Here is a 24,995-nt window from a genome sequence, read left to right as displayed (position 1 = left end):
TTCACGAGTCGGTTGCTACTCACGAATTAAAAAAATATGTGAAAATATCAACTCTGATCCCGACATGAACGCGACGTGCACACCCTGATACATTTCTCCGTTCAGTGTTGTGCTCCACAATTGCAAATTTCACGACTTGCAAAATTGTCGAAAAGTCCCGATTCGCAACAAATATATATATACTCGCTAAATATATGGTGTATAGAGTACTTGCCTCAGGATGTGATTTTTATTTCAAAGAGAGAGAACGATACTATATACGCCGAATATTTCGAGACGTTTTTATTTTTGCGAATTTCGCGAAATTAAAGACACAGGAAAATATTGACTCTTACCCCGATGTGAATGTGATGTACGCGTGTACACTTCTCTGTTCACTACAGGACTCCATGATTGCGAATTAAGCCACTCGCAAAATCGTCGGGAATTCCCGATTCGCGAAAATTTAGACTCGCGAAATACTGTACGAGCTGAAATTTTCACGTACAGTTATTTTTGCGAATTGCTACTTTGAGGACATTTTCGCGTGTTGTTAATTTCACGATGCGAGGGTCTAACTTAACTTAGTTATTCGTACGTTGTTATTTTTGTGATTCAAAGGAAATTCGCGAAAATAAAACCCGCGAAAATTTCAGCTTGTACAGTATATGGCGTATACAGTAGCGAGGAAGGAAGATAGATACATTATTGTAGGAAGATGAGCCACCAGGGGGGGGGGGGGGGGGGGGGAGGAAGACAGGTAATGCATAGGTGTAGTGATGAAGCTATTGACACAAGGCCATCAACACAATCTGAGGTGAGCTATGATGAGACTTGCACTTTTCAATCCTTGGGAGAATGTGCCTAATGTCATATTTAAAGTCTTCCTTAAAGGGGATGGCTAGTAACTGATCAGTGGGAATCAGTGAGAATGCTAGGGGATGATTGTTCCAATTCTTGTGGGATTCATTTAAGAGTACATTATATATCTATTGTTGTTTGTAAATTATTTTACTTCAGAATGGTCTCATATTCAAGTAATGTACAGTTTAATGGTTCCAGACTAGCATGCCTGTACAGTGACAGGGCCTTAAACTGCACATTACTTGAATATGAGATCGTTCTGAAGCAAATAATATTCACACAACAATATATATAATGTACTCTTAAATGAATCCCACAAGGATTGGAACAATCATCCCCCAGCATTCTCACTGATTCCCACTGATCAATCTAAAGGAATTGTAGGGAAACAAGGCATGAAACCTGAGCAACACCAGATGAATATTTGGTGAGTTAAATGAATATGATTTGAGTGAAAATATGTCAGGAGGTCTTTCAATTCTCATGTCCCAAAGGCACTTTGAAAGTTACTGCATATCCAGAAATTTTGGCATGCATGAAATTTATGCAAATTTTGCGAGGAGTACGATTTGTAAAAGTAAAATGCATCCGAAAGTTTTTAACTGCACAGTCTAGTACATGTGGTTTTCTCTCATTCTCATTTTATGGTCGGTAATTCGTGAAAGTTTCATGCCACGAAAAAGCAGTTTGCCCCAATTTTCCAAAGATTCATGCTGCAAATTTGTCTGGTTTTACAGTCATTCATTTTGACTGAAACTCATGTGACTCCTTTTTGTTTGGATCTTGTGTCTGTCCAATTTCTTTGTGTTCCCTGAATCCACATCTCCTGGGAGTGCATGCACAGCGTGTATCAATCTGCCTTGCTTGCATTTATAAGATATTGTCAGCTTAAATGTGAAATTAGGAGGAGGTATAAAGAGAAGCTGGTCAGATAATCGCAGACATCACTGAGCAAATGCACAGAAGGAAAATTAAATGTTGAATAGGCAAGCTATGTTAAAGGGGAAGTCCGGACGATTATCAGCCGTTTCGTGTGTAAAGAACAATATTTCATGAACCTATTACCCTTTTCCCGACGAGAAAAGACCATCAGATACATTTACTATGATTTTTTTTTTAAAATAAGGTAATTCTTCATGTTCGAATCTGTCGCGGGCTGCCCTTCGTACTATCTGTCCCAGGATGCATTGCGCGTGACGTATCGGGCGCAGTTTCCTCAGCTGAGAGCACCGCGAGCGAAGCCCAGCTACGCATCGATCTCCCATTGCACTGCTGACTGCGGGCGGTATCTGCATGCCTGCATAGGTGTGCCTTGTCGGCGCTACTGCAGGAGACCGTACACCGATTTAGGAGTGCTGTTGCCAAACGCTGAATTCCTTTATTCAAATAATCTTCGTTATATATCTATATAAAATCTTCAAAGATTAATGTAAAATAGTTGCAATGCTATAACATTTTCGTTTAAATTGAAATATGTATGTATTATAATACTGCCGTACTTATTAGTGTCCACCCCATCACTTACAATGCATTAGCTGTTGTCGGGCTGTGCAGGCATACATTTACGTCTGCTGCTGCCAAGTGCTATCACAATCCGCGATCGTTTTTTCGACTTCTGAGTGTGAACAATCTGAAATCAGTCTGTCAATGTCAGAATTATTGCCTCTTTTGTTGTCCGAGACTGTTGAAAAGTGTGTCTGACGGTGATAAAATACGACAGTATACATGTAACTTGAACCGAGGAAGAAACGCCAGCGCCAGCTTTGTACCGCCGCCGCGCCGCGCCGGTAACTACGACCAGCAGCCCAATACACACAGCGTAATCGGGCTGCGTGTTGTAGCATTCAGGATCATGTAAAGGTAGTATCGTGGATAGATATCAATTTAAAATCGAAATATTTCTTCAATTTGAAGACTTACTAGTAAAGTTGAAGTATTGACAACACCCTAACACTTGACACATCGGCATTTTTTTAATGAAGCAATAGATCATGCCGCGTGCATCCGCTGTGTGGTCAGAGACTGTTGAGCGGTACGCTACTACCGCTTGCTTGGCCCGTATCACCGTTGCTCAAGCAGGGCTCCCCCGAGCCAGCTGACGCTCCAAGCAAAAAGCAATGTGAGGATGAAACGTCACGCTGTCACGTGATCTTTCTCGCCGGCGTACAGAAATCGAACGGTTACGATTCAAAATTAGTGATGCTAAAAAATCGATTGTGGCGAGTTGGGAGGGTCTTTTTCAATGAAACTTAGTCATTATGGTCCTTTATTTATGTAAATTTTGGTTAATTTTTTTCAAAATCGTCCGGACTTCTCCTTTAAAGGGTGTGTACAGTTCTGGTCGAGGTGAGGATTTAGCTTTTAACATTTTGTGAGATATTCAGAAACCACTCTATGAGATGTCAAAGAGCATGCAATTCTAAGGGGTATCAAAAGTTTATTTGATGAAAATCGGTTTTGAAGTGGCCGAGATATCCAAAAACAAGGTGAAACAAAGAGATCCTAATGAAGTTGTGGCCTGTCGCCTTTTATTATTATCACTTTTTTGGATATCTCAGCCATTTGAAAACCAATTTTCATCAAATAAATGTTCAATCCTTCTTAAAATCACATGCTCTTTCATATTTCATAAGAGGTTTCTCATTATCTCACTTAGGAATGTAAAAAACATGAATCCCCACCTCAACCAGTACTGTACAGCCCCTTTAATGTCCTTGGAAACATAGTTTTCCCCTTAGTTTTCCAGAAAGTACACTGTATTTAAAGAAAGCTCATTTTGTAATGCCACTTTCAAATCTTGCATCTATATTCTGTTTGTGTCGTACAAGTTTCAAGCTGATGCTTTGAATGTGAACTGCACCATAACTCCTGTAATATGCATGAGTTTTCAGTGACACTCTGATACCCACTGTAACCCATCCTTACTGCAAAGTACCAGTACAACACATGATACACACATTGAGCAGTACATACTATGTAGGTCAAACTTCACTGCCTGTTTTAATACTCTGCTGTACAATACCAGTAATATGGGCATCTAGGAAGATTTTTATGAATTCTAAAGCATTTCACTATGTTTTCATCAGAACAGTCATGAAGAAATGTACAATGTGTAGGTGGTTCATTTTCAGGAAGATGCTGGAATTATTATCTGTGAGCTGTGTAGTCCCACATGTATACAGTTGTGCATGTTTTTTCTTGTTATTGCTTATAATGAGGCAGACGACCTCGTTGCAGCCCAGAGTTTCCTTGTAATTGATGGCTTCATTATGCTGTAGGTGTAATACGCAATGTACCTGTTGTATGTGAGTGGAAATTGCCAATTTACATATGAGTGCTATATAATTCCTCAGATACAGTAATTTCTTCTTTTATTATTATAAACTGCTCAGTGGAATGTGATCTTTTATAATAAAAAGTTTGTTTGATAATGCAACCTATATTTTATGCTTCTACAATGAGCAATCAGTATCAGATTAGTACAATATTTGTATGTCTAGACATCTTTTCTTTCTCTGTTGCTACTCCTTACGCCCCCACAACAACCCCTCAAAAACAGAAAAAAAAAGAAAAAGAGTGACACAAAATGAACACGTCTGCACCAAACCTTTCCCAGTGAGGATCTAGGACTGCTCCCATCCCTCCTTTGATTATCCCTCTGCAACCTTGCCTCCAAGGAGAATGTTTCTTCACCCCTTCTCTCTATCCTTGCCTTGCAAACTCGTGACCCTGAAATTTGGTGAGAGGATGATGATTACAGCATGAATAATTCAGCACCAGCTCACGAGAGAGACTTTCTAAAAATCCCTCTTTTTATCTTTTCCTTTTCTCTTCATACAGACCACTGCTTTTTTTTTTTACCTGACAGGTTCAGAATCAATTATGTATGTCATTTCATCTTTTCCTTTTCTCTTCATACAGACCACTGCTTTTTTTTTACCTGACAGGTTCAGAATCAATTATGTATGTCAAATTTTGACACATTCATTAATTTAGATTAGTTCTTCATGTAATGGTCGATGATTGAGAAATGATTTACCGCAAAACTGGGCAGTTTGGGATGGTGATGATTAGCATGTCAAGTTTTTGCTTTATTCTGAATGGTTTACAGTAGCTCTTACTTATTCAAGATAATTCAGTGGGAGCATACTGTCTCCCAGTTAACCTTTTCAGGACCACGACCACTAAATGCCAGCAACATTGTGCAGTATAAATAAACATTGTCATTGTGATGAAAGGGTTAAATCTCAGAATGGAAATTGCCTCCATAGACCAGATTCTCTTTACAACGTAAAGTGCTATTTTGCATCATGTTGAAGTTGGCTGTGATTAATAAAGTGGAATGAAACAGAGTGGTAGAGGTTCTTTTAAAAGGCAAAAACATCAAACAAAACAAAAGATGTGATTTTCATGATAATATTTGCACCCAAACCGGTGGTAGAATTGTGAGTTCATGCCATCACCCCATTTAATCCACATGTGATCCTGACTGCTATTTTTGTTTAGTAGAAACATTGAAGTTTAAAATGTCTTGCCTTTTTTAAGAATGTTAAGGATATGATGTATTGTCTAGTATTATTTTTGCTTGATTTTTCTCCATTTGATTATGTCAAGCTGAATATACAATGGTGTTGCGCTTGAACTCCCTTCGGTTTCTCAGCTGAGGGTACTATGACCGTAGCTTGGAAGACTTACCAGTAATATGAAGGCTACTTACCATTCAGATGCCTTGCCCTCATTTGGTAATACAGTTGACCTCACAGAAGTAAAAAAAAAAAAAAATGAAAAAAAAAATGGCTAAGATGAAGAAAAGTTTTAATCCGGATGGATGTAAACATGTGCTAATTCTATCATGCTAAGTCAAAACTCACATAATTTGAAGGACTTTCTGTGGTCCCTTTGGATTTGCCAGGTGAGGTTGACTGTACTTAGCTGTGTATGAAGTGAGAAACTAACCACTGTCATGTCTAGACAGCACCTGCGCCTCTTGTGTTCTGAGAAAAGGGAATGTAGCGTAGGAGACTTGTTTTATATCACTTTCACTTTACCCTGTCTGTAGTATGAATATGATTTCTGTATATATTTTTACTTTGTCAGTTACTGTAGGTGCATTCACATTTAAATTATCGTGGTATTGAATGCCACAGCAATTTGTTAGCACTTTTCTTGGTGAAATACCACATTATGATTAATGGAAACTGTAGTAATTCACTCGGTACCATTCTCAATTTGAATTCCTACCCTAAATACCACTGTATTTTATGATGTCTTTTGTGGTGTTTTGGCAGTCACACTATGAATTACTGTGTGAATTACCACAGTATTTCACCGTCAATGCGTATGCACCATATTACGAATAGGGTAAAACAAACATACCAACTCTGAAACTTCTGGGGCTGTTTGAACTGGGTCATGAATGTAGGGGGAGGGGGAATGAAACCCCATGAGATTAGCAGTAGCTATCAAGTACGGCATTGTGCGTACAATTATAATCTAACATTTTCTGTCATTTCTATCATAATTTAGCATAGGTGAATATATGCCAATAATTCCTGGATAAGAACTGTAAACTGAGGATATGTACTGATGTCATATACCACAAAATTAGTTAAATTATCCTGATGTTGACAGGAGGAAATGTGTTTTAAATCGAGGGAAATTTAATAGTTATTGCTATATAGTTCCCAGTTTACGAAAGAAAATTTTTGAATATGTAAGGTATATTTTTGTGAGAAGTGCAGTTTACTCAAATGTTTTTGATTCTAAATATCATATCCAAAAATTATTCATAGTAAACTCAGTTTGGAAAGCCTGCATGTGTCTTTTCAGTCTATCTGAGTCTGGGAGGTCTGTAGAATTCATCAAGTCAATGTTCTGGTTTCTTGAGTGATGATGACTTTGGCAGACACCACAATGTCACCAGTGGAACTCCCCATGAACAGCTTGATCAATGTTATCGGTGTCATGGTAGAATCGGGCGATGGGGAGGGGGGGGGGGCACAATTCTGCTGCCGGTGATAATGTACCACATAGTCTCATGAGCAGATATGTGTGTGTGTGTGTGTGTGTGTGTGTGTGTTTGCTGTAGCAGGGGAGAATGGAAGTTGAAGAGAAAACCAGAGCTGTATTGAATGCATTTGTGTGCATTGGGGCGAATAATTGATCATGACTTTGGATGTGCGTGTCTACATCTCTACTCCCTGTAGCTGTGCAGTAATAGATCATCAGCTGACGGAAATCACAGTAGTGATGCTGAATGGGTTCTTTCTGCCAGATCGTTTCTTGGCGGGTGAAACAGACATTAGCATCATGCAAACATCCTATCGGGTTATGGTGGTAAATTGTTTGATGCTGTAATTTTATCATGTCTACCCTTCCCTCTCCCTCCCTCCCTCTCTTTTCCCTTTATCCTTTCCTACTAAACCCTTAACCTCCCCATATCCTTCTTTTCCCTCCCCTCCCTTATTTTTTCCTTACCTCCCTTTATCCTTCCTTCCCTTATCCTCTCTCCTTGTTCGCCTTTTGTTCTACTCTTTCCCTCCCCTTAACCTCCCCTTACCCACTCTTCTCTTTACCTCTCCTCCCTTACCCTCCCTTCCCTCACCCTCCCCTCCTTTACCCTCCTCTCCCTTTATCCTCCCCTTATGCTTCCATTGCCCTCCTTGTACCTTCCCTTACCCTCCCCTTACCTTCCCTTTACCCTCCCTTTACCCTTCCCTCCATTACCCTCCTCTGCCCTAATCCTCCCCTTACCCTCCTTGTGCCTTCCCCTTACCATCCCTTTACCCTCCCCTCCCCTCCCCATACCCTGTCCATACTTTCCCCTTTTCTCAGACCCTTGCCCTCCCTTTACTCCCCCATCGCCTACTCACCCCTTATTAAGTCTCTTCTGTTTTCATATTATACGGTAGCAAAGGATATTTGCTGCCTGTTGACTGTGAAAACTGTGCCACTAGAAAGTAAACAAAAACATCCAAAGAAAGATTCACCTGCTCTGTAGGGTACATGATTGTGGGTGTGGAATTGGGTTTTAGACTTACAAAGGTGTTAAATTACAGCAGCATCCTAGTCTTTTTTCAGACTGCACAATTTTGTTGTTTGTAATCATGCTTCCAAAATGCATAACTATATTGGGTTAGGGACTTTGCAGACATGGAAATTAATCTCCTTTTCGACGTCATTTTGCAATTACCCTTCCGTCATGCAATTTCCATGGCATGTCAATGAAAACATGCAGCCCTTTTGGTTGGCATGTTTACAAGAGTGGGAACATACTTGCTAGTGCCATACATGTGTACATCCTGAGAGTACATGATTTGGCGGCCAGAAGTGCATGCAGGTCTTGTTAAAGCTCGGGTTCTTCCAGTTTGTTTCAGAAATCAAACCTTTAGACATTTACGTAAATGTGTGCCCAGAATTGAGCAAAACTCGATGAGAAAACACCATGGGACCACAAATTGGCCGAATGTAATTTGAGGATGTGTTCAGGAGAAACTTGATTCACGGTTGCTTTCAGGCGCACAAAATAACTCGATTAACATGAAACATGTTTCTATACATGTTCACAAAATAAGTTCTTTGGCCGGTGTGAACAGGGGGACGTGTTGCACAAGAGTACAAAATTGAACACATCGTCCTCTGCTATCGGTGTGAATGTATTCGTAATTCTAACCCAAGTCATTTGGCAAAATTTGCACTTTGCCTGATGTGCACAATGTGTGTACTATTAAAGCTTTGAGGGGTTCAGTTTTTGTTGAAGAATTTAAGAACAATAGGAAAAGAAGAGAAAGATTATTTAAAGGGAAAGAACTACATTAAAAATAAGGTACACCCTATGTACTTGTAGTATATTGTACCTTGACTTGATTGATGGAGTGTACGAGAAGTGAACAGAGAGCCATGCGATGAGTAATACCCAGGCAATTTTCCAAATGCAGGGCTCAGAAAATGTATTTGTTTCTCAACCCCCCCCCCCTTTCTGTCTCTTTCTCTGTCTGTTTACATGTATGAATGTTCCATCTCTAAGAAAAATTTATGTAGCGGCATCTTAGGCAAAATGTTCTGTGTTTCATGTTTTCCCAATTGAAAAGCAACCTGAGCGAGTAAGTTCCTCTAAAGATGCTGAGCCCTTGCCTCAGTCGCCAAGGAATCGTCATCCCTCCCTCCCCCCCCCCCCCCCCCCCCCCACCCTCCACCTTGCATTTGGAAAGAGTGTCTCTATAGCCAGGCGAGGGAGTACTTCCCTCGTATTTGTTCGCCAGGTAACGGAGGCGAATACATCAACATTGCCTCCCTTAAAATGCGTGCATGTCTGTCTGTCTGTGGCGTACGTGTGATAGAGAGTCGGCCCTTCTCGCCTCGCATCCCGCCAATTCTCTTCTCCCGTCAACATTTGCTTTCTCTTCGTTCCAGACTTCCTCTTTTTCACCGACCTCTCTTCCTCTTCTTAATCTTCTATTCCTTCCTCCCCTTTTGTTTTGTTTTTTTGTATTCTTCTGTTTGCCGCCCAATGCCATTTGTGGCCAGTTCTCTTATTTTATTTGTATCATATGCCGTAGAATAAGGGTATTTGCTCTCCGTCTTCGCTTTCATCCCCAACGTGGTCTCCATATCTTTGTCACTTTAAGAGCTGCTAGAGGTGTTATCTTTCCAGCTTGCCTTTACTGTCTGTGGGTGTCTTTTGTTGCCTTACTAACTTAAAAAAAAAAAATATAACCCACACACAAGTTGGTTAACTATCCACATGAAGTGTGGCAAAAATGTCTGCGTGATTGCACTATATGTTAAACCTTGAGGGATGTTTTGTCTAGAGGTTAAAGGTCACAGTATCACAGCATTCACGTCCTGAGACAGAATTTCAGGCTGTGAGCAACTACTTCTCAAACTTCTCAAAACACTTGCTAGAATTTTGTCCAACAATTTTACTCTATAATATATCTGATGATGGACTTACTTTAAAATGCTTAGAAATAGCACTTACACCCATTTTGCATTGAAACTGTTCATTCGTATACTTTAGAAAGAGAGAGGGGGAAGGGCATACAGAAATATGAGTTAGAAAGAGACATAAAGAAAAAGAGAGAGAGATATGAGGAAATACAGAGAAAGAAAGTAAAAACAAGGAGTGACACGAGAGAAAGGAAGACTGTGTGTGACTTGAATAATGGTATGGAGAGGGTTAACCCAGGAAACACCATCTGCAAACATTGATCACACATACCAATGTGCACTAGACAGCTAAATATTCCTTTGCCGCCTCCTGTGCGGTGCCTATCTATATTTAGCCACCGACCGTCTCATCTCGCCACTTGTTCAAGGTTTAATCTACTTAAGATATGAATATACTTCTAATGACCAGTGGTACTTGCAGCTATATCCATCCACCCCTGTAACAGTCATTACCAGGGTTATTGTGTGTGTGTGTGTGTGTGTGTGTGTGTGTGTGTGTGTGTGTGTGTATGTGTGTGTGTGTCAGAGTCATCAGAAGGCAAAGAATGTGTTTATTTTTAGCAATACAGCATGCTAGCATAAAGGCATCATTATATCCTGCATGATTTTTCCATGAAATGAAGGAGAACTGATTGTCATGACAGAGAGAGGCCTGCATTGTACCCAAAGAAAGGATTAAAAGTGTTTCGGAACTGTAAGGAAAAAAAAGTTATCCCTGTATTGTGTACCAAACTTGTAAATAAAAGATTTCCTGCCATTATGACTTCATTACAAGTGCACTTTTGTGGAAATCACAATCACTTTTAAGCGTGTTTTACTTTGATGCGTGACAGGGAATGAGACGGTAATTTGAGCTTATAATGGTGAACTCATTAAAGTCTTCCCCCATTACAAAGTTGGCTTGGATGGTATAAATTTCCTCCCCTGTCAACAGTGCATGACCTTGGGAGTGTGGGTGTGAATCCAGGAAGTGAGGCTGTATCATTCTAGCAGATATGAAAGAGGGGGGGGGGGGATGATTCTCATATTATATATTCATGGGTGTACAGGGAGATAAAGTATTAAAAGCAGCCAAAATGATATTTAGGTCATGTTGTCGTGTTGATTCTTTGCAGTGCAGGTAGTGACGTAAGTTGTCGACAGAATTTCTCTTTTGTCATGTCATGTTATACAGTACTTGACTTCAGTGGCATACTATAGCAAAACTCATTAGCCTCTTGAATTTTCATTTGTACCCTCCACCGAGGAGGTTATAGTTTTGGCATTGGTGTTTGTCTATACCTGCTAGCATTTTTTTTTCTTGAAAGTTTATGAGTGGATCTTGATGAAAGTTTCAGGATAGATCTGCTGTGGTTGAAGAAACAGGTGGTGGGTTTTTTGCTGGTTTCCAGATCTGGACTATATCTAGATTTTTTGAAAGGATGCATGCGCAGTTCTATGGCCAACATGTACTAAAGTGATCTTGTGACCTTGGCAGAAGTTTACACTCTTTTGAGGACTTCCAGTGTTGTTTTTAAAGGAGACCTCTGGATGATTTTCAGAGTTTTACATTTGAACAACTATAAATTAGTTATACTGAGTACAGAGTTTCAGAATTTGTAGTGATTGGGATGAGGAATAAGAATGTTTTCAAAATTTATAACAAATTGCAATGAACAAGGATGATGACATGGCAGCCTCACCATAAGAATGCATGAGTTGGGGATCAAGGAAGCAGAATAAAGGAAGAATTACTAAGGCATGCATAAATTCTACACAGGTGAAGTTGTTAAGCATGCGGTATTGTAATGAAATTATACTGCTACATTTCTAAAAGTATGTGAGGCTCCTGTGTCTTCAGCTCTGTTCAGTGTAATTTATTTAAGATTTTCAGAGTATTGGTTTCTCTGCACAAGTACCACAACAAATTCTACAAATCTATACATGGAACTGTCGATGTATGTACTACATGATATAAAATTATGAAAATCGTCTGAAATGCCCCTTTAATGAAAACAAAGGTAAAGAGGTTGAGAACTGTATATACCTGTAACCAAAACTAAATGAAGGGATTACCAATCTAGCCTGGGAGAGGGTCAGAGAAGTACTTTGCTGGTTGCTACAAGTCTACATGCCCACTTGACTGGGGCAGATAGAACTCACAGCTGGGCAAGGACTATTCAGAGCATGTAAAATGTATGAAGCCTGCATGGTACACAAAGGGGAATATCAGATCAGTTCGAAATTGGGCTGAAAAGAAGGACTTGGTTCTCAGACAGTAAACTATATGGTGTGTTTGAATGAAAACACAAATGTGCACGCTGGTTTTCTCAACTACTGTAAAACCAGAAATATTCTCAGCATGAAATTTTTGTGAGTTGGAGCCAACAGTGTTTTTTACGGGATGAAATTTTCACGAATTGCCACTGGCATTGATTCAATGCATAGTATTGACAAAAACTTTCGCATGCATTCTAATTTTGTGAATCTCGGCTCCTTGCAAAATTCGCGTAAATTCATGCATGCAAAAATTTCTGGTTTTGCAGTGGTTTATTCTTAAGTTTGATACTTTAACATTTCAAACACACATCCATACTCAGTTATTCTTCAAAATCCATTTGGTGTATACCTATAAAACATGGAATTAAGCAAACACAAACATATTGCTTGGGTGTGTGCAAAACCATGCAGAATACAAATAAAATTTGGATTTTGCAATGCAGAAAAATGATGAAAGTTTTAATGGGAATATATTCCTTTTTGCATTTGTTTTGCTGTTTATTTGTTTGTTTGTTTGTTTTCAAAATTTTTTGCCAAAGTCGGAATGTGGTTTATACGGCGGTGCTGGCCTATTGCCGGCAGCCATGGTAAGGCAAAAAAAAAAAATTGTTGCATTGGCATAACCCGCCCGACCCTAAAAATTCCGCCGACCCCATGTTTTTTAATTTTTTTTTGCTATCGATATCAAATATCTTGTTGATTGCGATCGCGATCGCACAAACCCGGAAGTGGAAACGGCTCTGGGGATATCGGATGTACGAGGGAGAGATCTAGCGCCTCGCATAAGCCTTCCTTGATCAGTACGTCATCTGTTTCCAACACGGACACGTACTCTAACAAGATTTATTCAGTGTATACGTAGCATTCAGACTGCGATGTATTGTGCACAGTTTTGCCATAGGTTTCTTGTGTGGAGAACTTACACGAATCTGTATATGTGGGACTGTAATAGAGATCGCCGTGTGCGATGAAAAGATCGTACATATGGGTCAATTTGCATCTATCTTATCTAAGTCAAAATAGTAAAATATGAAGTGAAAACATTCAGGATAGGGATGTCAACATCTTTAAATTCTGTGAAGGGGTATAATTCCAGTAATATCGGCCTCATAAATGATTTGTAGAATAGATGAACACAGCACATTCGGTGCAGCAGTTGTAACTGTTTACTGAACTGAGCACGAGTTTTACACGTAAAATGCAGGTAACAAAAAAAAAAAATCCGCCCGACCGACCCTATTTGAAAATCTCATGTTACGCCAATGCAACAATTTTTTTTTTTTGGCCTAATTGAAAACTTCATATGCCTAGCTCAGTCTCATAGACACTGTACACACACACACACACACACACACACACAAACACAAACACAAACACACACACGTGTGCACTTTGGATGTAGCATCTTGCAGCTGATCCCAGTGAGCTGTGTTGCTGAGTCATTAAGTCTGGACCAGGGTTCGCCATGTATATAGATTAGGCGGTGCGTCATGCATGAAATGATTCATTGATCGCACACTGTTAGCATCACGCGCATTCTCCGCTGATTAAATGTAATGAGAGTGATTGAAAAGCGGCACCGTACCCCCTTTGCAAGCTATGCCAACACCGTTGTGTAAGATGATAATTGGATAATGTGTGTACACGTCAAAAATTGGATGTAACCTACTTTTGATATGGTCATGTACAATGCAAATCTGTCATGAATTAAATTTATTTCCAGTAAGTATTTTTAGCCATCTACCCTAGTCAGTGCATGGCACAAAAGCAGCTATTATCTGATTTTATTCATTCTTTTGCCATTCCCTTTTCAAGTTATGGCATTGTCTAGGCTTCTCAACATGCATCTGTGCTTTATAACCTATTATATTGTGATGATGCTATATTTTGACATATTTTCAGAATGTGTACATTGTTGTTTTTGTTAGGATCTTTTTTTTTGGAAAATTTAATACATGTAATGAGATGAAAAAAACCAAAGCATTTTGATAATATATGAATACAATTGATTCTTTTAAGTGTACTTTTATTAATCATCTGTTGAAAATGAAAATTCAATAAATGAAATGAAATAAAAAAAACTAAAGCATTTTGTTAATGTATAAATACAATGGACTCTTTTTAAGTGTACTTCTTTTTTTAATTCAGTGAGCCATTGTTGTTGTTGTTGTTTTTTGTAAAGACAATGAGGCAGTTTGCTTGACAATCCTCACAATGATGTGAGGATGAGGATCATTCCCCATGGCTTTTAGTGGGATTGGAGCACAAGGAAGGTGGGGAAAATTTTCCCATCTGTTTGTAAACTCGGGCCTCAGATGTCACAATTTGTTTAGGACCGACTCCCTTTGGCCCGGCACGCTTTGCCCGGCAATATTTGGACATCAAGGCCATGAGGGATTTAGGCATTAGGAGATCCTGCTGTCCATGCGTGGCACCAAATGTCATGTGGTTTGAAGGGATTGAGTGAAGACGATGCTGCCATCTGTCCGTAAGACACAACACGCATCACATACTGTGTACTGTATGAGAGTTTTGTCGTGTTGGATTTGATCTGATTAATTTCTGTGTAGATTTATAAAATAGGAAGTGGTATCTACACTACTCGATTTTTGCACAATTTTTAAAAGCAACTATGGTATAATTCAAAAGTTTATATATTCAGCTGCATGCACTCTTATTTATCGTAAAAGTGGAAATTTTCGACCAGAAACCAGCTTGAAAATAAAAACACGCGAAATAATTTTTGTATGTGATATGTTCCACTAATATGTATCTTGATTCTGTGGAATTACAAACGTGGAAATTCATCTCACCCAGCCAAGGGCGAAAAATAACTCACGCAAAAATAACATTTACTTTTACAATATTTGGCACCTGTGTAAGATAAAGATAGAGATATGTGGGTCATAGCATGTAGCTGTGCTCCTCTCAACAAAGCATAGTTTTTAGGAGCATCAGCAATAAAAGTCTTGATTTTTACATTATTTTGAGCCCTAAGGATATAAGAGATGAATATGCATGTGGTATGTCTTTTTTTCCCTGCAAGATCAAGGATTGAATGGATGTATCAGTGGTTTCATTTAAACTGTCCACCGCCTCATATTCATGCTCTCAGGTGCAATGGGGGGGGGGGGGGGGGGGGGGAGGGGGAGAGGGGAAGAGATACATTTCTAGTAATGGCAGGAAATTTGAGCAGTGCTATAATGTTTCACCCTAGATGCCCTGTACCACGAGAATGAATGCATCATGATACACGTCTGGGAGAAGTCGGGCATCGGTCTCCTGATTTATGCTGCACTTCCCTTGATGAGGCAGAATTTGGTGACATCTAATTAGACCCGGGAAAGACGTAGTGCTCCCCATTATGTCTCACACTATGAATTATGTCTTTCAGTGCTATTTATACATGATGCATCCCACATTCACTCAATCCTCCCTTTCTTAGTTTGTCTTCTCTGAACCCCTTAGGACATGAATTGATTAAGACAGTGTTATACATTCATGATCGAAATATGGAGTTAGAAGTAATCTTATTACCTCTTTCTTGCCCCCATGGAATTCTAAAGAGCAAAACTGGATGTAGGAAGAGGAAGTTTTTTAGTGGCTCTGTTTTGGCATAATTAGAGCGTCTCACATTGACTGAGCACTGTAGGCCTTTGTTACATTGAAGTTGTTTAATATAGCAACTTTAAGTATGTGTAGATGTTGTCATTGAAATGGACTTCATTTGGAGGACTTTCTCCAAAAGAAAATTTTCCTGCAGTTGATCCACAGTAAGGTCAAATACTGAAGATGATTGAAGATTGTGTTTGCTACCCACAGAATTTATGATAGAGATTAAATTCCTTCTGATACTTTCAATGAGGCAGCTGATACAGCTCTGTGAAGATTGTATGATGTGTAATGCATTCTTGTCTAATACTGACTGCCACTGTTGCAGGGAATGAAACCCTAATTCACATGTGCATTGAGTAAACACAGCAATATTAGGTGAACACATCTGTGAAGTTTGATGAAAATCTGTTCAAAAGGAGTGCATTTTTAAAGTTCTGGTGCAGCCATCACTGAATGAGAAGACTGCAGTTTGTGGTGTCATGTTTGGAAAACAGTATAGAGAAAATGATCATGTTAAAGAATTCCAAAAAATGCCATTTTTTATGCAAAATACATATTTCTGTGACTTGTTACTAACATACAGTCTGTGTGTTCAGAGTGATGTTATCTGAATTTCCTCTATAGCTTTGCTGATCTGTTCTAAAATTGCTGCATTCCATCCATTCACTTATGATATTTGAGTTTCAACCCCCTTTAACTCTTTAGTAGCCCCTGACCTGGCTGTGGCCACCCCTCTGAATCTCCCACAACTGTTCTTAAAGGGATGGCACAGTTTCAGTTGGGATGGGGTTTGAGGTTTCCAACATTTTTTGATGGTGATTTTTGGAGATAATGAGATACCTCTCATGAAATATGAAAGAGCATGTAATTCTCAGAGGAATTCAAAGTTTATTTGAAGAAAATTGGTTTTGAAATGGTTGAAATATCCAAAACAAAGCTCTCCCAATAAAATGTGGGACCCACCTTTTATTAGAATCGCTTTGTTTCACTTTGTTTTTGAATATCTCAACTATTTTCAAAACCGATTTTCATCAAATAAACTTTGAATTACTCTCAGAATTGTACACTTCTTACCATTTCACAAAGTGATTTCTAAATATCTCGCAAATAATTAAAAGCTGAATTCCCACCTCAGCCAATACTGTACCATTCCTTTAAATGTGAGTGTACTGTGGGGTTCAGTGAGTTAAATTATCTGTACCAGTGCCTGGTACACATCTCCTTGGCTTCATCTAACTGTGGCAATTTATTCTCCACAGGTCTCACTGCAGACAATTTATTGAGATAGGGTGTTTAGAAGGGAGGGGTGGGGGGGGGGGGGACAGATGAGTGATAGAAACTGTTCCAGCTGTTAGGACGACAATGATTCCATGCCTCCACAGTGTGGGAATTAGTCGGTTTGACACTCCAGCGCTAGATCACAAGGCAATTAATTTGTAATGAACAGATGGCTGTGTGTAAAACAAATCTTTCATTATTCTCTCTCTCTCTCTCTCTCTCTTTCTCTGTCTCGCTCTCTGCAGGTTACCTCTGCGACCCAGACGCCAACATCTTCAGTATAGACTTCACGAGATTCAAGATCAGAGACATGGAGACTGGGACCATTTTATTTGAGATCGCAAAGCCCCCGCCATCAGGTAAATCCTTAGCGGAGTAGGAAGGGAGTAGCCTTATACTGTGTTGAAGACTGGTGCCATATATGACCTGTGTTATTGTTCTTTAAGACTTTTTTTATTCTCCTTAGATTATTTCTTTCTGATTGTAGTCTTGCTGCTCCAGAATATGACTTGTCAGATCTGAGTTACATCATACCAGCCTTGTTCTGCTTGTGTTCACACTATGACACTGACTTTTTATTGAATTTGACCCTTTTTGACAGAGGCTGACCTGAGGATTCCATTCACATTGAAAGCAGGAGGAAAATTAGAGAATTATCATGTTTTCATTTCAAGTTAGAATGTGACCTACTGTACCAGCACAGTACCTGAATAAATTCACTGATGGTGAAGTGTAGAAAATGCCGAGTAAGGTTATGTGACTGAAAGATGAGATATTTTATATATTTGTTGTCAGATTAAAAGTTTGATATCCATATTATCTCCTGTTTGACTTTCAGAGCTTTGGAATGTTTTCAAAGTGGAAACTTGTTGGTTTCATGTAACTTGCTTTAATGCACTTTTAATCTCCCCTTTGCATGTCAACAGCCAATCTATGGCATGCTTTCTGTCTGCATTAAACTTCAAGGCTGATCTTTTCCCAAAGTGTCTTTGTGTGATGGCCTGCTTTCCTACCGTTTTTGGTGGGAGTTGTTGGAAATAAAGTGACAGAAGTGATACATCACTAGAATGCTTAATAGAGTCAAGAGAATCTAGAAATGCCATAAAAGAAAATCGTTGTTTAGGGACTTAGGCTTTCATGGTGATGGTTGGCCTACAATATGATAAAAGCCAGCTGAATCAGGATTTGGCACAACTTGTTCTTAAGTGACTGGCTGCCAGTAAATCAAATTGTGAGGATATCAGCAAAGTCAAACCCTCCCTCCAAAAAACAAAACAAAACAACACAAAAAAGCAAGTAAACAAACAAACAAACAAACAAACAAACAAACCTCAAAGCAAGGGGCGCTTATCACTGAAGTGGTTGGTGTAATTATGCAGTTCATCCAACGAATCTCACTCACATTCTGCTGTGATATCTAGGTGTAGGCCAGAAGTGCCAACATAGCATACCTGAAACAACCTGTTGTCATGTTTTTGCCTAGCAATCAAACAGTCATACATTTACGAGTAATCGTCGCTTTGATTCACGAGCCATTAGCTTGAGAGTTAACCTGTAGATGTGGTATCTTGCCTCTTACCCATGGTAGATAGTGGAGTAGATTGACAGTGCCATCTTATGGGGCAATTAATTTCTGTAATTGGATAATATTCTCAATCAATTCATGCATCTGATGCAGTGCAATGACAATGCATTAGGGAGTGTTCTCAAACATTAATAATCCTACGCCATTGTGTTTCATAAACAATTGGCACCCTGAATTCCTTATGATCAGATTATGTCACAAGTTTACAAATTTGTGGTAAGCTAATCAATGGAAATGTGTGGGTTTTGCTGAGGGAAATGTCACGCATTCATATTTTTTGTGCCAGTGTTACAAATTGCTTTGGCAAAATTCATGAATATTGAGCCCCCACAAAATAGATGATGTTTACTGTTATGTATTGGCCTGGATACCTGTGTAGACCTATTCGGCTTACATATGTCGTCATAACTGGCGGGATTCCAAAATAAGAAGAAAAGGTAATTTAAAGGATTATGCAGTGAGTCAGGTACATTGCTATGTCAGTGCATAGATTAACTATTGTTTGCATACTGAAGCCCCCAGTTTTATGACTGAATTGAGTTATAGACATTAACATAAAAACAACACCCAAATCAAATATGTAGGTCTATACATGTTACAAATATGTACACACATTTTATAGCAGTGTGTAATAACTTTTGCAAATGATTTTTAGGTCATCAGAAAAGATTCATTCGAGAAATGCTGGGCCCTTTTTCCTTACAATACTTACTTGGAAATTGGTGGTATACAGTGTACATGAATGAGCATGTGGCTATGTGAATGCAACCTATGTGCATACATAACACATGTATAAGTGATAGATATTACAGATACACTTGCATCACATATATAACGTATATTACAGGGGGGCATTTCATGAAGCATTTTGTCCGACAACTTGTCGGACAAATTTGCTCTGAGCCAATCAGATGCAAGGATTTCAGTAGCTTTTAACATTTTGTCAGACGAAATATCTGACAAAATGCGTCATGAAATGCCCCCCAGATCGATGGACAGAAAAGTTTCAATATCTCTCAAGATTGGGTGGATTTGAGTTTTGAGGGCATATCAGTCACAGCTGTAGAATCCAGAGTTTGAATGTTTTAATTTGAAATGTCTGTCAGTTCCCGGAAGGAAGTGAAGCTCTACACCCCTCCCCCCCCCCCCCCCCCCACCACCACCACCACCTCACCCTTTCACAGGCCGTCCCTGTTTTCAAGCACTTTAATATATCTCCTCTGTGTCGGTAAAGGTGAAATCTCTCACGCCTTTCTTGGATTTGCATGTCATCAATAAAACTCATGAATTGGATCTGTCTCTAGCCGCCTTCTCTATTACCTGGCGATGAATAGAAGGGGGTATTTATCTACTCTGGAGGCTCATCGCTGCATTACCAAAGATTTTTCACCCACTTGCTCAAATCAAATGGCCGCTGAAAGTAGGGTATCATACTGTTATAACAGGCACATGCCTTTCATAATTTTTAGTAGAGATTTTCAGTTCCCCAGGGCCAGTAGGCAAGTGCATTTTTAGCACCCTGTGAATCTGTAGTATACAAATGATATACATCAGTGAGGGCATTAGTAAAAATTACCCACATAAGATACCTTTGGAACAGTCTGACATGCCTGAGGCAATGGTCGAAAGTGTTCAGACTGTTTCAAAGGTACCAAGTGTCGATAACTATACTAATGGCCAGTCAAAATGATGTGTAGTATTTGTTTTATAAAACGAGGAAGCAGATCCTTGTTGTGTCATAAAATTCTATGGCAGCCCATTCTTGTGAGTAAACATAGTGATGACATCTCACCCAGTCACCATGCATCATGACACGAAAGCTAATTACCAGTCATTTAGATGCAGAACTATGTCTCCATTAGCATGCATTTCAGTCCTATTATATTCCTGCAAACACGCTATTTTTGCAGTGTAGAAAGCCTCAGTATTTTTTAAAAGTTTTTTTTTGGGGGGGGGGATGGAAGATTGCAGATTTCGATGTTGCTATGTTAAATCATGAGAAAAACTTCATGGTAGCTTTTGTTCAACAGGTTTTTTTTTGTTTTTTTAAAAGAATTTCATGGTACTTTGTCTGCACTGCCTGCAGTGCCAATAGATGCTTGCCAATATGCGCATATGAATCATATTTGTCCATTGTGTAGGGACAGGAGGCTGCCTTCACAAATCAATGAATGGGGGCATCAGTAGAATCAGGTTCAGCGCTCATTACCATTTCCCAGATCGAAATTTTGCTGTGGTGTAACCTCAATTTCATGCACATTTCAATGATTTCAATGATTATCTAGAATGCGCAGAATTCATGGAAAAATTAATATGACCCATTTTCATTGTTATGTTCAATGAATCTTTCACTAACATCTTAAAGTTTAGAGACATATAATATGAAACTCTTAATGTTTTTCTTTTGTTTTCAAAGTTGATTGCTGTTTCTATTTATGTGCAAGATCAGTTATGCTCAGCTCGTGGAAGATAAAAATAATCACACAGCGCAAGAGGGCACAAGTTAAGAAACCACTCTGGTGGATTACAATCTAGAGGATGTCAGGGTCATGTTTCATTAAGCACCAATACAGACGATAATTGCGACTGCCATGGTAACAGTAAAAGCATAACACATATATTCTGTTATTTTAGTTGTAGCCATGGCAACTGCAATTCGTTCAATGGACAGTAATCGTGAGAATCTTTGTGTGATGCTGGGCCCCCACGATGTGACCCAGCGATATGTTTGCACCAGTGAAATGCAAGCGTGCGTTGAGTGGGCCGATTTGACGTCAGCATGAGCAGCGGTTTTGCTGCATTTGATCACACTGATACAGCCACTATTAAATATGTATAGATGTCTGGCCTCATGTTACAGTTTATGATGCATAATGTGATCTCACGCTGCATTTCTCCTAACTCTTGTTCTCACTGACAGAAAATGATGATGACGTGGAGCCCGAGCCAGAGGACGTCGACCCCAATGCGGGCCGCTTCGTTCGCTACCAATTCACGCCACAGTTCCTGAAACTGAAGACTATTGGAGCAACGTATGTCTGTCTGTCTATCCATCTGTTTGTTTCTCTGTCTGTCTCTGTCTTTCTCCCTCTCTCTTGTTTTTTAAAAACTCTCTTCTCCTGTACTTGTTGGTCAGTCTTTCTGTTTTCTTTTATCTTTCAATATGGAAGGGATAAGCCTTTGGGTTTATGCAACTTGACAAACCAAAATTCTTTAATAGAAGATAGTGAAAACCCCTTTCAAGTGGAGAAAAGCAAAAGATATAAAAAGAGAGGAAATAAATCATATACAAGAGATAACTTTCCAAGGTGCTTTCAGAGATGCCAACTGTTACTTCTTTTTTTTCAGTATTTTGAAAGTTCTGTTTTGTGTCCAAAAGTACTGCAGGTATCATGGAAAATACTATTTTTCCCAAATGTATTAGTACAAGCAGGAAAGGTAAAAATACTGTTTTTTCCACCAAAAATGCACCTTTTCAACCCTCCGAATACTGCAGTGCTGTTTACGAGGTTGGCATTCCTGTGTTCTGTAGATTTATTCCCTATCCAAGAAACATTCTCATGTACGTAGGAATAATGTTAAAATTCATGTGCTCAGTCATGCATGACATTTGTCAACATAATTAGGTATCAATGGAAAGTGGGAGAGTTCCCCTTACCTCACAACTAACACTGTGCTCTCCATAGCTGACAATTATGAAATAATAGCTGTCCAAATTTGGATTACTTTTTTTGTTTTATTTTGATTCGCACTGTATATCACTTTCATATCTTGTGTGGTTATTTATTGATTTGTTTGTTTGTTTGTTTGGTTTTTTTGTTGCCATTTGAGTTCAGGCATGTGTCAATAGATTAGTTTTGCCTGTTCAACAGCTAGACTTTATGCACTGTGTCCATCCATGCTGAGCGTCCACTGTTAAAGATGTTCGTGGAAAATTCCTCCTTCTCTGTCGTTCACAGGGTAGAGTTTGTGGTCGGTGACAAGCCAATCAGCAACTTCAGAATGATTGAGAGGCATTACTTCCGGGACCGGCTGCTCAAGAGCTTCGACTTCAACTTTGGCTTCATCATTCCCGAGAGCAAGAACACGTGCGAGCATATATACGAGTTTCCTCAGCTAACAACGGACGAAGGTGAGCTGTTTGCAACACTGCCCTCATGTGTTCATATGAAACAAACACTGTAAAAAAACAGATCTTTGCATGCATAGGACTTTTGCGAATTTTGCGAGGAGCCAAGATTCACGAAAGGGAAAAACACGCGCAAGTTTCTGTCTGCACGATGTGTGTCAATGCGTTGTAGACTACTTGTAGTCTTTTCATGGTTGGCAATTCGCCAAAGTTTCGTGCCTCGAAAAAGGCTGTCAGCTCTAATTCACAAAAGTTTCATGCCGTGAGTGATTCTTGGTTTTACAGTAGAGTACTGCCAGTTTTCTTTCTTTTTTTTTTTTCTTTTTAAGGGAAGGAATATTGTTTTGGCTGTCCACATTTTTTTCTATTTCATTAAGAGCAGTTATTCTCTCCTCCAGTCCATGTTTTTCTCATTAAGGGACTATGGTTAAGCCAGTATTTTGAGCTGTGAATGATTTCTAGAGTAAATTGCAGCTGTCTTGAGGCTGTTCTATCAAAGTACTGAACTACAGTAATTGCCAAAGAAATTTATTATTCCTCCTCATATTAATGTGCTGTACCATTTGGTTTGCTGCAGATGCAAGGTTGGTACGTACTGGCTGGTCCCACATTGCCAATGTCATGTATCTCGCTATGAAAGGACTGACCGTAATCATAAGATTTATACTTTCACGATTGTCACAGATGACAAGCTGTCGTGAATTACAACTTACAAAAGACACTGCACATGAACTGTGTTTCACCTCATTATATGCAAGTCACTCCCCTTTTTGATGGGTCAGATTTTGTTGTCGACCTGGTGGTATCTGTGAATCTCATATCTAATTTTCCTTTTATATCTCCTCTTCCTCTGTAAATTGCCTTCACTCACAGTGCATGAGATGGTTGACAACCCCTTTGAGACTAAGTCGGACAGCTTCTACTTCGTGGACAACAGGCTCATCATGCACAACAAGGCCGACTATGCCTACAACGGGGGCATCGGGGCCATGTGATCGGCCGCCGAGCGGTGTACGGCGGCGCACTCCTCCCACTGTAGACTGTCAGTAGGAGGGAGGACGTGGGGGGTGTTTAGTCATGTGAGATGGGATCACCAGTCTTCTGTCCTGGTAGACAGCTCTGTGTGTGTGTATGTATGTATGTGTGTGTGTGTGTGTGTGTGCATGCAAATGTGTGTCTGTGTGTGTATGTGTGTGTGAACGTATGTGTGTGTCTATGTCACTCGCCAACAGGCTGGTGTCCAGACTCAGAAATGGTTTGTGGGGTAAGGAAGGGGTGGGGGGAGTGGGAGCAATATGTTTGGATTAGGCTGTTAGTCACCACACAACTATCACTTTGTCTCCACTTCTCTTACTCGTTGACTTTTTTGTAAGTACCGGTGTCCACATTTCTTCGGTCAGTGAGCATTTTAGTAGCAAGTGAGAGATCCCACTGTGAAATTGGGATGCACAATGACAGAGAACTGAGTACTATGTTAGTACTGAGCAGCAATTTTGGTGTTGTTTCTTCGTCTTCGTGTCAATAAATGATTGTTTTGATGTTGGCACAGAATTTTTATTGGACATGGAATGTGGCACAGTATAGTACAGTGTACTGTTTGTGTGTTCTGAGTCACATTTATTTCTTTGTTTTTTTTATTACTTCTGACGACGGTATGGTAATTAAGTAATATCCCACAAAGCTATCTTGCACACAAGTCCATTTCTATCCAGACGAAATGCAGATTGTGTTCAATCAGCTGGGTAAAGGTTCATTTTGTCACAATCAGTTGCAAATTACCTGTTCTTGATAAGACTTTTGCCTACTGGATCTACAGGCTTCTTCAGATCATGTAGGCGAAAGTCTCATCAAGAACAGGTAATTTGCAACTGATTGTGTTAAAATGAACTTTTACCCAGTTGATATTCCAATCAGATGAATCTTTTCAGTGATGTGTTCAATCAGACGTAGCAAAGTCAGGCAAGCCATAGGGAAAACTTTCGACAAGGCTGGAGGTAGGGAAAGGATTAACTTCCGACAGAAGTATGCATTGAAAACAATCATAATTGAATGAATGAAAATATCACTCTGGGTGATAGCATCATTTCGGTATTACTAGCCAGACATATATCACCTTTAGTAGCTTTCTGGGTGTAGATGGCAATGAAGAGGCTGTTTGTACAATGTATGAGGTTCTTACCAGTCTGTCTTGACCACGCTATGTCCCCGTGTATCCTGGACACTGTAGATTGATTGGGTAAGAATGTCTTCTTTTGCAAGCAGACATGCTTTGTAACACAGCTAAATGTGATTGTGAATCGTATGCTTCATGCAAGTGTGACCCACATGTGTGTACGT

General features: G+C 39.5%; 1 protein-coding gene across 1 annotated transcript in view; it reads left to right on the top strand.

The window, feature by feature from the left end:
• LOC139741837 (protein unc-119 homolog B-like) overlaps positions 1–23,917 on the top strand; it is a 73,391-nt gene extending 49,474 nt beyond the window's left edge. Inside the window, exons 2-5 of the mRNA XM_071652419.1 lie at positions 17,190–17,303; positions 21,450–21,561; positions 22,489–22,661; positions 23,532–23,917. Of these exons, the coding sequence (XP_071508520.1) occupies positions 17,190–17,303; positions 21,450–21,561; positions 22,489–22,661; positions 23,532–23,653 (521 nt within the window). The 3' untranslated portion in view covers positions 23,654–23,917. The remainder of the gene's footprint in view (positions 1–17,189; positions 17,304–21,449; positions 21,562–22,488; positions 22,662–23,531) is intronic.
• Positions 23,918–24,995: the final 1,078 nt, after the last annotated feature.

The sequence above is a fragment of the Diadema antillarum genome, unplaced genomic scaffold (genome assembly GCF_040938485.1).
Source record: "Diadema antillarum isolate AM-2024a unplaced genomic scaffold, OU_Dant_1.0 scf00000032, whole genome shotgun sequence".
NCBI lineage: Eukaryota > Metazoa > Echinodermata > Echinoidea > Diadematoida > Diadematidae > Diadema > Diadema antillarum.
The sequence above is the reverse complement of the archived record's forward strand: the minus strand, read 5'-3'. Positions and strand labels throughout refer to the sequence as shown.